General features: G+C 31.5%; 2 protein-coding genes across 3 annotated transcripts; both read left to right on the forward strand.

The window, feature by feature from the left end:
• Positions 1–7,853: 7,853 nt before the first annotated feature.
• Positions 7,854–11,875, forward strand: LOC111316707 (Pentatricopeptide repeat (PPR) superfamily protein). The gene is made up of 2 exons (XM_089753313.1): positions 7,854–11,077; positions 11,187–11,875. Exons 1-2 carry the CDS (start codon positions 7,945–7,947, stop codon positions 11,189–11,191), a joined length of 3,138 nt encoding a protein of 1,045 aa, XP_089609439.1. The 5' UTR covers positions 7,854–7,944; the 3' UTR covers positions 11,192–11,875.
• A 1,078-nt stretch (positions 11,876–12,953) lies between these two features.
• On the forward strand, positions 12,954–14,440 carry CASP5 (casparian strip membrane protein 3). 2 transcript variants are annotated; one of them, XM_089753811.1, is made up of 4 exons: positions 12,954–13,085; positions 13,611–13,733; positions 13,819–13,942; positions 14,044–14,440. In XM_089753811.1, exons 2-4 carry the CDS (start codon positions 13,651–13,653, stop codon positions 14,260–14,262), a joined length of 426 nt encoding a protein of 141 aa, XP_089609937.1. In that variant the 5' UTR covers positions 12,954–13,085; positions 13,611–13,650; the 3' UTR covers positions 14,263–14,440. The 2 variants fall into 2 exon arrangements, with proteins under 2 accessions (XP_089609937.1, XP_022773739.2); XM_022918004.2 differs by having other exon boundaries at positions 12,962–13,085; positions 13,480–13,733.
• Positions 14,441–14,804: the final 364 nt, after the last annotated feature.

Genomic DNA, 14,804 nt, shown 5'->3' on the forward strand with positions numbered 1-14,804 from the left:
AATTAAGATATTCACATGCTACCCTATTTGGGTTTGTTTCTTTCATCCTTTTTATTTTTTTAATTAGGTAAAATTGGCAATAAAACCAATAAATAGATATCACAAAAAAATTTTTGATCCACAGCAGCGTGCGGATATTATGCTAGTTTTATATACAAATGTTGCAAATTAATCTTTACACATGTCAATGCAATGTTTTTTTGCATTTTTTTTATTTTTTATGTCTTTTATATTCTGTTTTTATATTTAATAGATTTTTTTAATATGTTAATTATTTCTATGGACCCTTTAAAACGCCCATGTTAAGCCCTCCTTTTTTTAATTTTTTTCTTTCTTTTTGTTTCTATTTGTTTTATATTTAAAATTTTCTTTTTCTTTTACAATTTTCCTTTTGTGGAGCTAATTTTTTAAAATATATTTAATTTTAGGCATGTATATGTATTATATTAATAAAGTAAATTTTTTACTTTAATTTAAAAATTTTTTATTTGAATCTCCATATGAGATGTGAATGTAACACCTTTTATTTGTTTTTTTTACTCATTTTTAGTTTATTTATTTATTTATTGTTTTGGATGTTTATTTTTTGGATGAATTTTATGAGAAAATGGACCAATTAAAATATTCACGTTTCATAACCGTTTGTTTTTTCTTTCCTTTCATCTTTTGTTTTTTAATTTGATAAATTTTGCAAAAAAATATGGTGAATAGATATGACAAAACAAAAAAATTTTGACTTGCGATTAGACTATGCAATTTCAAACACAATATAAAAATGATATAAAAAAAATATAAAGTTGATACGGATTAATATTTTAGTAAAAAATTTATGGGTTTAGCATAAATAAAAAAATATATTTCATATTTTTCATGTCCATACAAATTGTGATACGTAATTTTTATGTAAAGCATAATATATGAATTATGAATTATCCAATTTACCTATGATAATGTATAGATACCTTTCTAGTATAATTTAAAACATGACACATAACATAATATAAAAATAAAATAAAAAATACGAAAGTGTCAAGTTAAAATTTTAGAAAAATCATATTTGAAATTAAAAAAATATATTTGTCATAATGTGTATGTCCTAAAACTCAATTAGACATAATACATAAAATCGTCACCAATCTTTTTTATCTAAATATAATTGATCATCTAAGTGAATTTATCTCTTTTAATATTATCCTAAGGTTGACTAAGTATTCTTAAAAAGAATAGGTTTTAATCTTCTAAACAAAATTATATTCGAAAGTTCAGTTATATGTAAAAGAGATTATAACACCCTTACAATACTCATAAATTGATACTAATTAATTTTAAACTATTTTGTCCAAGCCTTCATTAAAATAATCTCTATTTTATTCATAATTTATTTTTATTAATTTTAATATTTAAATATTGACAATATTTTTAGGTTTTCTCTAACACTTTAGTCAATCTCCTAAAATTTTTTCTTACTATAAAAATATTCAAGTAACACGCTTATTTCTTTGAAAAGTTTCATAATCAGATTTATTAAATATTTTATGAAAAAAAGTTAATTATATATACATTATCAAATATAAATTCATAAGAATAAAATACATAATCTAATATAAAATTAAATACATATAATTAATCATGAAAAAAAAAATAACTCACCATAATTTATTTTAAAACTTAATTTTTTAAAAAATAAATAAAATTTCTTATATCAAGATTAATTTCTAAATCTTTCAATATTTTAATTGAATTTTTTAAAAAAATTTCACCTAAAATTTTTTTTAAAAAATTACATGTCCATAACTTTATTAAAATTTCATCATTGGACAAATTTTCATTTGTGCCTAATTTTTTTATTAAAAAATACATTATAAAACACATTTATAACTTTCCCTTACCAAATCAAACTTTCTTTATCTTCTCTAATAAAATCATATACAAAAATTAAATGTACATGAAATAGCAAACTAAAAAAATTTAATAAATAAATGAAATCAATAAAAAAAAGAAACCTAATGCAACGAAGTTAAATCAATTACTGGGGTCTTTGCACGTGGGTCCACTCTTTTGTCTCTTCTTTTACTTGTCACTCTGTCTTTCAACAGTGCAAAACTTATCCATAGATTTTGCTGGCCTCACCGGTTGTTCCGGTTCTATTGTATTTTTGCTTCTATTGGTTTTTTTTTTTTTTTTTTTGTATGAAAATGCGGCAGTGGTTGGAAAATTAAGCTCGATTGCCAAATAATTATTTTTTTGGTAGGTAATTATTATGGCTGCTGCCTTCTGGTTGGGTCAATTACTGCTTGCTTTTGTTGCCCCCCTTTTGTTTCTCGGTTCTGTTTTGTTTTTATTGGAATTTTGTTTCAAATTCAACGGAACTTCAGATTTAAAAGAGTTTCAATTCCTTTTTAATTCAAGCTCAGATTTTGATTCCAATAAAAAAATTTTTAATTTGAACAAATTCGCTTTTCCCAAACTCTTTTTTTTTTTTTTGGTTTTCTATTTTCTGATTTTTTCCCTTTTTTTTTTGGTTTGTTCGAAAAATAAAACAAACTAATAAAATAAATCAAACATTTAATTTATTTAAAACTCAAATCAAATACAAAACTTAAATAATAAATTAAAAATTAAATGGATAATTAAAACTCAATTTTCTTAACGAATTTTCGAAACTCAAACTCGAAAATAGTCTAAAAATCCCAATAAAATAGGATGTTTGTAATATTTTATATTTTTTATATTAACTAAAGTATGACACATAATTTTTTATATAAAAGACAAAAATTTATAAGTGTGATAATATATAAAGGCCGTTGGTAACAACATTTGAAAAGCTGGTCAGACAGTGATGATGATTATATCTCTTGGTTTTATCACCAATGGGAAGTGACAGCTAAGCCCCATGAGTCCTCCCATTCACTCACATGTTTCGTTACACTTGGTGCACAAGGACCACCAGCAGTCAGTTCTAAAGCTGCCTTCCTGGTGTAAAAGCTAGCTTCATTATTACATCAGATCGCCAATGCCATGACTGTAAGCTGAAAGTTTCCTTATAAAAAGCAAACCACTCCAAGAGACTAGCTCTCACTTATTTTGCTACAAACCACCAACTCGTCCATGGCCTGCCAAGAGAGTTTTCTTGTCCAATCCAATTCTTCTTCTCTGCCTGTTTCTTCGGACCCCTTTTCTTTGAATAATGCTAGTTTCATTTTCTTTCTTCAAATAAGTCTTATCCTGATCTTTCTCCTTTGGGAAAGTTCCTATCTCTTCATCTCTGAGTTTATGGCATTGTGGGTTCGAAGTGAATGGTTTGGGCTGTTTGGAATGTATACATCTTTGCTTGGGAGAGAATTACAGATCATTCTCTTTTGGAAAGTTCTATTTAATTATTGGCATGGCAGCATCTTTCATCTAAAGTCTTGCATGTGGAAAGGAGGCTTTGTGGTATAGCCAAGAATGATTTGCCGGTGAAGTATTAACATTACCACGTAAATCATTGTCTGTATATATATTATACATACATATATTCAACTAATTATATACATATATGCTTCTATATCAATTTTAAGTATAGATTAACCAAATTTATAATAAATGTTATAGGGTTTATCGGCAAGTCTTTTCTGGCTATATCACAGCCTCATTTTTTCATGCTAGATTTATGATGAAAATAGTAGAGAGAATAGTAGTCAATTCTTTGGTGGTGGCATTGTTTGGATATGCATGTGCTGAACTACTCAAGAAATGCAACATATCCCCAGCTTGAAGGTAAAAGAGAAGGTCTATTATAATGCAAACATAATTGAGATCATCAGCTTCTTTTGCCTATAACCCTTTGTGGGGCAATAGTTTGTTGCATGTTTCCTTTGGCTATGTTGCAGTAATCTCTGATCTCCTCCTGTTTTCTGCTTTTGAATGACAAGGAATCTCTTGTTCCTATGCTGCAACTAGCTTCACTACTCTTTTGACTTTTCTCTTTTTACAGATTTATAGCCAAGATTCTTCTTCCGTGAAACTTGGCATTTTCTAATTAGTATTACCTGTCATTTGTCAGTGTTTCAGGATCTGATCATCTGAAAAATTAAGCATATATGGACATAATAGTGAGGTACTAGATGAATTATATTAACAACTGCAAAACCAGAATAATTTCATCTCAGACTCCAATCTTTTGACACATTTTTTTCTCATTTTTCACATGCATGGCTGATGGAGGGAGAGGAACAGATCTCTATATATCAAGCAGGCAGGGGTAGGGTCATAGCCATGATGCAGCCAGCAGTCATCGTACTCAGTACACAGAGAAATCCTATAGTTTGGCGCAGGAAAAATTAAACGTCTGAAACCTTGTCCTTGTCTTCTAACTTCCTATAGAAGTGGGGCAAACAACAGCAATTATATTCAGTTTAAGTTTTAACATTTTGTACATTTTCACATCACTGTTTTATCTGTTTGATAAGTGTATAGTCACTACTTAATACTTCTGGCCAAAGGGTCGAAACATTGTCCTTGGTTTCTAAGTTAGATCACGGATGTGTCGATGTCTTCAGCTTTTGACATTCTGTAGTTACACATCAATTTTTTTTAATCAATTTTGAAATTAAATGTTTAACTTTTTATCCATAAATCACGCAGTTGATAAATATAGAGTAAGAATTCGTTGTCTCTTAAAAGGTTTTACATAATTTTATGACATTTTCTCACGGGAAGGGATATTTTTTAGTCATATATTTTAGAATGAATCCTGGAAGATAAATTGATTAGTAGATATATATTTCCAATTATTTGAAACTTTAACAATTAACTAATATGTTGACCTGCTGCTATGTTATGTTTTCTGTATTACTGTGACAGCAATAAGGTTTGAGGACTTTAATGCTATTGTAGCAAATGAAAATCAACTAAATTGTTGAGGAAAATGGATTATAAAACTGGGAATTGCCCTTCTTGATCCTAAGTGTAATCATACTCCCAATCACCCTCCAGGTACTTAAGCTCATCGACCATGCCTTACCTAAAAAAGGCAATGAAACTACTGTGACAGATCACAGATTAGGGCTTTGGAACTGTTATTGTAGTGGTGATCATAGCTAGCCTGCAACCAACAATGTTTTCAGGGGTTGGCTTGGCTTGGTTTGGTTCTGATTCAATAACCATTTCAGCTGGCAGAGGAATTTTTCTGTGATATAATGTAAACACACGTAGGAACACTCCTCTGCCAGCTATATAGCCTTGGTAGGCTTTGTACCTGCCATTCCAACTAACACAAAACTGATCAAAGCTGCAATATTTGTGATCTGGAAAGAAAAAGATGTTTCTTGGCATATTATTCCTATTATTTCAATGCATGGTAACCCTTATCTGAATGTGTTATTTTAATTTAGTGATAGTAAAGTCAATCTTATTCATGACAATAAAGCTTACCAAAAAAATCTAATCCATGAAAAAGATGCTTTACTTAAAGCCATTGGTTACGTTAGTTTCTCAATAATATATACATTTGTTTGCGCCGAAAATGGATCGGGAGACAAGCATCTGAAAGACAAAGGAAGACGTCAAGAGAGGCCAGAGGTGACTCCGGCATTTGCTCTCCAGGAGCTTTGGTTCATGTATCAGGCGGAAAGGTGGGAGACTTAAACATTACTCTCTTTCTGGCCAATAGGGATCAGACACCTAATCAAATGCAATTTCTATAGTGAAACTTTTACCAACCTTTTTTGTATGCTGAACCCATCAACCAAAGCAAGTTTGTCTTGGGATATGACATGAATTTAACAAGTTCTGAAAGTTACATTAACTTGTTTCAGTACTGAATGTGTGATGCTAGCTTATTAGTGTTGTAAAGGGGTTTATGTAAAAATTTATTTAAATTTATAAAAAAAATTATTTTAAATTAATATATAAAAATTTAAATTTAAAAATCGATAAACCAATTAAATCAATAAAATCTAGTTTAATTTTAATTAAATAATATAAAATTTTAATTCAAATTCAAATTCAAATTTAAATTTAAAAATTTATAATATTATATAATATTAAAAATAAAAATAAATTAAATTGGATTTGACACAAATCGTTCCATCTCCTCCTACCGGTAAAGTTTTGGTCCTTCAAACCGGTCTATGATTTTGGGCCAATCCCTGATATCAAAAGCCACCCTTTTGGGGATATGGTTTTTATTGTCTTTATTTCAAACATCAAGACAATTTTATTAATGATACATCCACTTTATTAAAAGTACAATCTTGTCACATAACCAACTCTTGTTTTTATTTTTATTTTTTTGGTTATGGAAACTGTTTTCTCCTGCCTGAAATTGCATTACTCTTCCTTGCCTTGGGGCAATTAGATGAAAAACCATTTCATGGGTTATCAACACAAAGCAAGTTACCAAAGATAATAATCCCACCAAACTTGCTCCTCCCATTTCCATTTGTTAAGAATAAAAAAAAAAAAATTTAATTTCACTGACAGATGGATGAAGTGATTAGCAAAAACAATATTTAGTCAAAACTCAAAAGTGTATTTAGTTAGGGCAAAAGCTAAAAGAGATGTTGATATAATTATTGTAATTAGGGATTACAATATATCACCATATTTTTAGCTTAATTTTCTTTGAAAATCTTATATATATATATATGTATATATATATAGATAAATAGAATGTCACAATTAAAATTTTTAAATGATGAATTAAATCGTATACATATAAATATATGTATATATATATTAATATTCGCGTGAGACATACGAACATGTATTTATATATATATATATAATATTAAAGTTATCTTATGAGAAATTAAAGTTTAATTTTTAGCCATCTAAGTTGTGTCATAAATAATGATTTGATGGATGAATTTGACTTTTAACTTATAAATTTAGCTTAATTGAGATATTTAATCATAATTTTATGGTTGATTTGAACTTTTTCGAAAAACTCTAAGTAAGTTATTTATGATTTTGAGTAATGTTTTTGTGATTAATTTAAGATATTAATTTATGTTTTGGGAGGTTAAGCTAGTAAACATTAAATTTAAATTCTTATATTATTTTTAATTAAGGTCTCAATTTAAAAAAATCAAATAATTAAACCTTTAATCAAGTGAAGCCTTTTCAAACAAATATAAATTATATTAAAGTTATCCCTATGAGAAAGTGGGGCTTAATATTTTGTCACCTAAGTTGTGCCATAAATAATGATTTGATGGGTGAATTTAACTTTTAATTTAAGAGTTTAGGTTAATTGAGATATTTAGTCATAGTTTTAGGATTGGTTTATATATATTAAGTACATAAAATGAATTTCAATATTTTTTTTTTCCTTTTGTAACATATGTCTTTATATTGTTATATCTCATATGAAAAAGTTTTAATAACTTTAATTTAAACTTGAAAATATTTTTGATGCTATTCAAAATAAATTTAATAACATTAAAAATTTTCAAATAAAAGTTGAAGACAAAAAAGATTTTGGGGGGATTCATTAATTTTAGAGATATATCTAACATAAAATGCATAACTTACCATATATATAAACCTTTTTACCTTTGAAGTTTTGTGTATGAATGAAATTTATCAAATTATTTTTAAAAATAAAATAAAGAACAATTAATTAATGAATTAATTTTATAAATTAAAATTTATTATTTATAATTTAAAATTTTTAATATTTTAAAATAATCATTTTTATTTTATTATTACTATTATTTATATTATTTTTATATAGTATTTAATTTAAAAAAAAACTTTTTTTTTTAAATCTCCACCCAAAAACGAGGAATCATTTATTCAAAATTGTAAATAAAATAAAATAAAATAAAATAAAATCACTTCCATTTCTCAACCAGTAAAACGACATGTCGTTTTTAGTCTGAAAACCCCAGCGCAAAAATGACTCCTATTCCTACATTCAATTACCAACTGGTTTTCAAGCAATGAAGCCATTGACAAATGAGAGCAAGATCATCAAGCTTCACCCTTCTCTTCAGCAACATCCTCCAAACTCTCTCCATTTCCAGCCCCAACAAGCCACATCTCAAAAAGGTAACATTTTTACTTTCTCCTCTCTCTACAAAGCACAACTTTACTTCTGTTTCTGATCAAATAAAAGAAACCCAGATTAATTCATCTTCCATTGACTCTTCTGGTATTGCAAGATCTATAATTTTGAGGTGTCCACAGCTTTCTGCCAAGAAAGGTAGGACTTTTAGGAATGCTTCTCTTAAAGAACTTATGTTGGACATATCTGATGTAATACCAGAAACTGCAAGAAAATTTAGGAGAGTTTCTGTGTTGAAAGCCGAAGATGTGCTTGAAATATTGCTGGGTTTTGAGTTTGAGAGTGGGAAGTGTTCATTTGGGGTTAGAAAGGTGGGCGCTCTATGGGAAATTTTCAAGTGGGCTAGTGAAAAAGTTAAGGGTTTTAAGCATCTTCCAAGGTCATGTGAAGTTATGGCGTCGATGCTTATTGAAGAAAGAATGTTTAAAGAAGCTGAATTGTTGGTTTTGGAGGTGGAGAGGGAAGGAATTTTAGTAGATATTCATGGAATTTTCTGTAGTTTAATCGAAGGTTATGTTGGTGTTAGTGATCTAGAAAGTGCCATTTCGGTTTTTGATAAAATGAGAAAGCAAGGATTAGTCCCATCATTGTCATGTTATCGTGCTTTTATTGACATTTTAATTGCAAGGAAGAGAACTCAATTAGCATTCCGGGTTTACTTGGACATGGTGGAAATGGATGTTTGTTTGAGTGATGAGGAGATGCCTGTTTTTGAGAATGTTATTAGATTACTTTGTGAGGATGGGAGGATTCAGGAAGCCAGATATCTATTGAAGAAGATTTTGTTGGGATTTAAACCTAGCAGTTTAGTTATTAATGAGATTGCGTGTGCATATTGTGAGAAGAAAGATTTTGAAGATTTGCTGAGGTTTTTGGTTGAATGGAAGCGGTTTCCTGATGTTATTGTTGGAAATAAGATAATACATACTCTTTGCGGCAATTTTGGTGTAGAAAGAGGAGATTTATTCCTGCAGGAACTGGAACTTTTGGGTTTCAGGCCTAATGAAATAACCTTTGGGATCTTGATTGGTTGGAGTTGCTATGAAGGGGATTTGCGAAGTGCCTTTGTTTATCTGTCTCAGATTTTGTCAAGAGGCTTTAAACCTGATTTATGGTCCTACAATTCTCTTATCAGTGGGGTGTTTAAAGAGGGCATGTGGAAGCACGCCAAAGATATTCTCGAAGAAATGGTGGATGGCAGCACATGTCCAAATTTATATACTTATAAAGTACTTTTAGCTGGGTATTGTAAAGCAAGAAGATTTGATGAAGCCAAAAAGATAGTTAGCCAGATGGTGAACGATGGTTTAATTGAACTTTCTTCCTTGGAGGATCCACTTTCCAAAGCATTTGTAGTGTTGGGACTTGATCCATTAGCTATAAGGTTGAGAAGGGATAATGATGTGGGATTCTCCATGGCCGAATTCTTTGATGATCTTGGAAACGGACTTTATTTGGATACAGACTTGGATGAATATGAGAAAAAAGTAAGCAAGGTTCTTGAGGATTCTACAATGCCTGATTTTAATTCTCTTATAATGAATGAATATAGTTCTGGCAATTTCAAAAATGCTTTTAGACTTGTAGATGAAATGATTCTATGGGGACAAGAAATGTCTATTTCTGTCCTTTCAGCCTCTTTGAAGGGGCTTGGTACATCTCTTTCTCATAGCAAGGCAGTTGTCTGTCTTTTCGAAAAAATGCCCAAGTTGGTTAATCAGTTAGACCAAGAGGTGTTAAATATGCTCATCCAAGCATTCTGCAAGACTGGGCTAGCTTACAAAGGGATGAGTTTATTTTTTCAAATGCTCCAGAGGGGCTTAATAGTCAACAGTGAGACTTACACTGCTGTAATGAAGGGATTATGTAAGAGAGGAATCTTGAGTGACCTTTATGGTTGCTGGGATGTTGCTCGAATTAACAAATGGTTACCAGCATTGGAGGATTGCAATGCTCTTTTAAAATGTCTTTGTCATCAGGGCATGCTGAAGGAGGCACTGGAACTTTTTGATGGCATGCTGGTCTCCAACCCTCAAATGAAGCTGGAACTTTGTAATATATTCCTGGAGAATTTGTGCATTTCTGGTTTTGTAAGCATTGCGCATGAGATGGTAGAAGAACTTCTAAGTCGGGGTTGGATTTTGGATCGTGTGGCTTATAGTCATCTTGTAAGAGGGCTGTGTGCTGAGAAAAAATTTTCAGGTGCAATTAGAGTTTTGGACAGTATGCTGGCTAAGGACTTGGTCCCGTGCTTGGATGTTTCTTTGACATTAATTCCTCACTTGTGTAGGGCTGACAAATTTGAAGCGGCTATCACATTGGGAAAGATTAGTTTGGGAGAGCAATCTGCATTTTCTTCTGTCCAGAGGGCTTTACTTAAAGGATTTTGTATGAAAGGGAAGATTGGAGAAGCAGGACATCTGTTTCAAGATATATCAAAGTGTCTGCTTCTTGATGATAATATTTATAATATGCTGGTTCAAGGGTGTTGCCAGGCTAACAATTTGAGGTTATCCGAGGAGCTACTTGGTGTCATGATAAGGAAAAATATATGCCTTTCAATCCCCAGTTATCGAAGTTGGGTGTGCATCATGTGTTCTGCTGGCAGGTATCTCTCTGCATTAAGCCTGAAGGAGTTTATGCTAGGACAAAGCCAATCGGACAGCCTTCTCATTTATAATATTCTTTTATTCTATCTTCTGTCAGCTGGAAATATTTTGGCTGTGAATAAGGTTTTAAATGAATTGCAATGGAAGGGATTGCGACCTAATGAAGCTACTTATGACTTTCTTGTGTATGGATTTTCCAAGTGCAAAGAGGTGTTGAGTGCTGTGCACTATTTGTTTACTATGATTTGCAAGGGACTAAGACCAAGCAGTCGCAGCTTGAGAATAGTAATAAGTCACCTGTGTGATCTTGGGGATCTTGAAAAAGCCTTGGAGTTGAGTCGAGAAATGGAATCGAGAGGCTGGATTCATGGTTCAGTTGTTCAACACAGAATTGTTGGTGATCTCTTGTCTCATGGTAAACCTAAAGAGGCGGAAAGTTTTCTGGAAAGGATGGTAGATAAAGGTCTTATACCAAATACAATCAATTATGATAATCTCATTAAGCATTTTTGTTTTTATGGCAGGCTGAACAAGGCAGTTGATCTTCTGAACATAATGTTGAAGAGGGGAAATCTTCCCGATTCCACCAGTTATGATTCTGTTATCCATGTTTTTTGTGCATGCAACAAATTGAACCGAGCTATGGACTTCCATAATGAGATGCTGGATTGGGATCTTAAGCCAAGTATTAACACATGGGACATGCTTGTCTGTAAAATTTCCCAAGACGGACGTACTGCAGAAGCAGAAAGGCTTCTGATATCTATGGTTCAGTTAGGCCAAACTCCAACCAAAGAGATGTACACCTCTGTAATTGATAGGTATCGCTCCGAAAACAATCTCAAGAAAGCATCAGAGCTAATGCAAATGATGCAACAAAGCGGCTATCAGCCAGACTTTGACTCACACTGGTCTCTTATAAGCAATTTAAGCAATTCCAGGGACAATAACAACAGCAGCCAGGGTTTTCTATCAAGGCTTCTCTCTGGAAGTGGATTTACATGGAAGAATCGTTTCAAAACCGGACAACAATAAGGCCGCAAAATAAAAATTGCTTTTGTAAATTAACAAATCGATCGTTTTGTACCAATGTAAATGAAAGGTTTGTACCTTTGCTTACACAGTAGTTCCTGGTTTGGTCATTTTAAACTTACTTATATATACACCTTGAAGTTTTGAAGTACACAAATGAGACAAAAAAAAATTTCCTAGAGATATTCATTTTACCTTTGCCTATACTCACTATGACATTTCAATCTTATATCAGGATATTTTGAGGATAAGTTATAATATATATGTAAAGACTTAAACTCGTATTTGTAAAGCATTGTTTGTGAGATAAAACTGTAAGACCTTTGAAGCAAAGCGGATAATACTTTGTAAGTTGATGTGAGTTTTTATAAATAGTATCAGAGTGATCATCAATCGAACGTGAGTTAAATATTACATCATGAAAATCATTTATAGAATTTGGTGTGATCTTGATTTGTGGTTTTGTATGTGTTTTGTATTAAATTTAACGGAAATGTTAAATTTTAACGAAGAGAGAATTTGTTATATCTCAATCACACATTGAAATATTTTGAAGATATGATATAATATATATGTAAAAACTTAAACTTATAAAATACTTTTTATGAAATAAAACCATAAAAACTTCATTACCTAGTAAATTGGTTACGGTCCCTGTATTCCATTCTTCTTCAACGTGCTTCATTGAGCATTTGAAATTCCTAGTTCAGTCTATCCATCACCACATTCAGTTTCATATGTAAATGGCGAGGAAAAAGAGTATATAACTGCTAGAGTTTCTGTAGTCATATACATTCCTATGTTATTGGATTTTTTGTCTGGTTTTGTGCCTAAAATAAAGAAGTCCAACAAAAGAAAATGTTGGTTTACCCATTCCTCGGATTTATCTTGTGAAGTGGGATGCTGACAGTTGTTGTTAGTACAGAGTTTAAATTTTAGTTTTAAAGAGGAATTTAAATTTTAATAATATCAAGTGCATAAAAAATTTTATTTTTAATTTTAATAAATAAAATTCAAATTCGAACAATATCAAATATATAAAAAAAAATCTTGTGAAGTGGGCTTTAGTTGGCTAACTTAATTTTCCTTAGACTAACCTTTTTGTTGCTCTATTATTCAACTTAGTCCAAGTTAAAGACCTCCCCTCGAAGGACACTCCCTCAGCTTATACCTCCCTCTGTTATGCTTCAAGCAGATCCTTTTAATTGGCGTAACAAAATTAAAGTGAATCTTTAATTTAATTATCTTATCTAATCTCATTTTAAGAAGTGGATTGGCTCATCAATACCAACTGATCAACACCCCTCACTCTCGCATTGCTGGAGAATTTAGATTCAACTGCTCCAAAGACCCTGCAGGGTTTTTCCCTCTCTCCCCATCCATGGAGCAAGGTTCGATTCTTTTGATGTTTTTCTTCTTATCTTTACCATTTTTGTCGAAGTCTTCTAGTCTTTTCCATTTAGAGCAAATGGTTTTGGTTGAGTTTTGATAGAGGCAACGACCTCACAATTTGATATTAAATACATAAATATCAGAGCTACTGCAACATGTGTTGCTTTTAAAAATCCTCCCCTTTAGCTTTAGTAAGTATGTTCATGTTCCAAACAATAACATCTCACATGGCTCCAGCCTTGATGATGACACCACTTTTATCAGAACTAATTCTCGACTATTTTGCACGGTGCTGCTGCGTTTTCATGTCATTCATGTATAAATACCATAACACATGTCCATATTAATCAGCTTTATTTACTTACAACTCAAAAATACTTTGAAATCCCAAAGTTGGCAGCTAGTTATTTCCAAGAAAAAAAAATGAGGGCAGGAGCCATTGAGCCTGGAGAGGGGGGGAAGAGTAGTTCTACCTCAAGAGGTGGAGTGAATAAAGGTGTATCTGTACTGGACTTCATTTTCAGGATACTGGCATTCATTGGTTCCCTAGGGAGTGCAATTGCCATGGTGACAACTAACGAAACACTACCATTCTTTACGCGGTTTATTCGGTTCAGGGCCAAGTATGATGACCTACCAACGTTCACGTAGGTTTTCTTTCATCAACACATGTTTGATCATATATATTTATGTTGGAAATATAATATTAAACTTCAGCCTCTCTTATGACAGTTTCTTTGTGGTTACCAATGCCATTGTAAGTGGCTATCTGCTGTTTTCTCTCCCTTTCTCAATCTTCCACATCGTAAGGAGTAGTGCGAAAACGACTAGGATGATCTTGATGTTCTTTGACATGGTAGTAATTAAAACAGTTCTACATGAAAGTATAGAATTTGAGTTTGAACAACTGAAGTTGAATACCATAGTTCTAACGGAAAGAATTTTACTGTTATGCAGGCTATGCTGACTCTTTTGACAGCAGGAGCTTCTGCAGCAGCAGCTATTGTGTACTTAGAACACAAGGGAAATACAAAGGTAAATTGGCTTGCCATCTGCCAACAGTTCAACTCCTTCTGCCAGCGCACTTCTGGCTCTTTGATTGGATCCTTTTCAGCGATCGTCCTCCTTGCACTTCTGATTATGTTATCAGGTTTTGCCCTTGCTCGACGTCCTTAGATCACTGTACACTTTGATGATGCCCTTACTTGGCTAGAATATGCATACGTTTGTTTTCTGTTGTCTTCTGTTTGCAAGAGAGTAAGTGTAAATGAATGTGATCTGTGCATCATCTTATCTGTAACCTTCGGTTGTCTTGGTTTTACATGCAAATTATATTGAATCAAATTGCTTGTTATTAAAATCTTTTTAAGCATTCTGGATCGCTCAATCGTTTTGCTCCACTACAGAACATAAGAATATTGTGAGGAGATAGCAATCTTGAAATAGGAAAGACAATTATAAGTGTTGTAATTTAAAATTTAAATCTGATATATATCATAATAATTATATAAATTAATTGAATTAAATTTTGAATTTATCGTAAAAGCACATCTATGATAGAATCCGGACTATATATCTTCCTTTCCAACAAATTGTACAATACTTTCTAATTGTTCCATGAAGCAATGACATAGAAAAAAGGTAAGGAGGCTCTCGGAGACAAACCAACCCAGAAATTTGAATGAAGAAAAATAAAAGGGAATTAAAGCAAATAAAAC

The sequence above is a fragment of the Durio zibethinus genome, chromosome 24, assembly GCF_047325235.1.
Source record: "Durio zibethinus cultivar Kanyao isolate XHJ-2024 chromosome 24, ASM4732523v1, whole genome shotgun sequence".
Lineage (NCBI taxonomy): Eukaryota > Viridiplantae > Streptophyta > Magnoliopsida > Malvales > Malvaceae > Durio > Durio zibethinus.

Excerpts from the sequence above, each read along its gene's own strand:
- CASP5 (XM_022918004.2), top strand. The coding sequence starts at position 13,510 with ATGAGGGCAGGAGCCATTGAGCCTGGAGAGGGGGGGAAGAGTAGTTCT. Across the intron at positions 13,734-13,818 it reads GATGACCTACCAACGTTCAC|TTTCTTTGTGGTTACCAATG; the intron begins GTAGGTTTTCTT and ends CTCTTATGACAG. Across the intron at positions 13,943-14,043 it reads TCTTGATGTTCTTTGACATG|GCTATGCTGACTCTTTTGAC; the intron begins GTAGTAATTAAA and ends ACTGTTATGCAG.
- LOC111316707 (XM_089753313.1), top strand. The coding sequence starts at position 7,945 with ATGAGAGCAAGATCATCAAGCTTCACCCTTCTCTTCAGCAACATCCTC.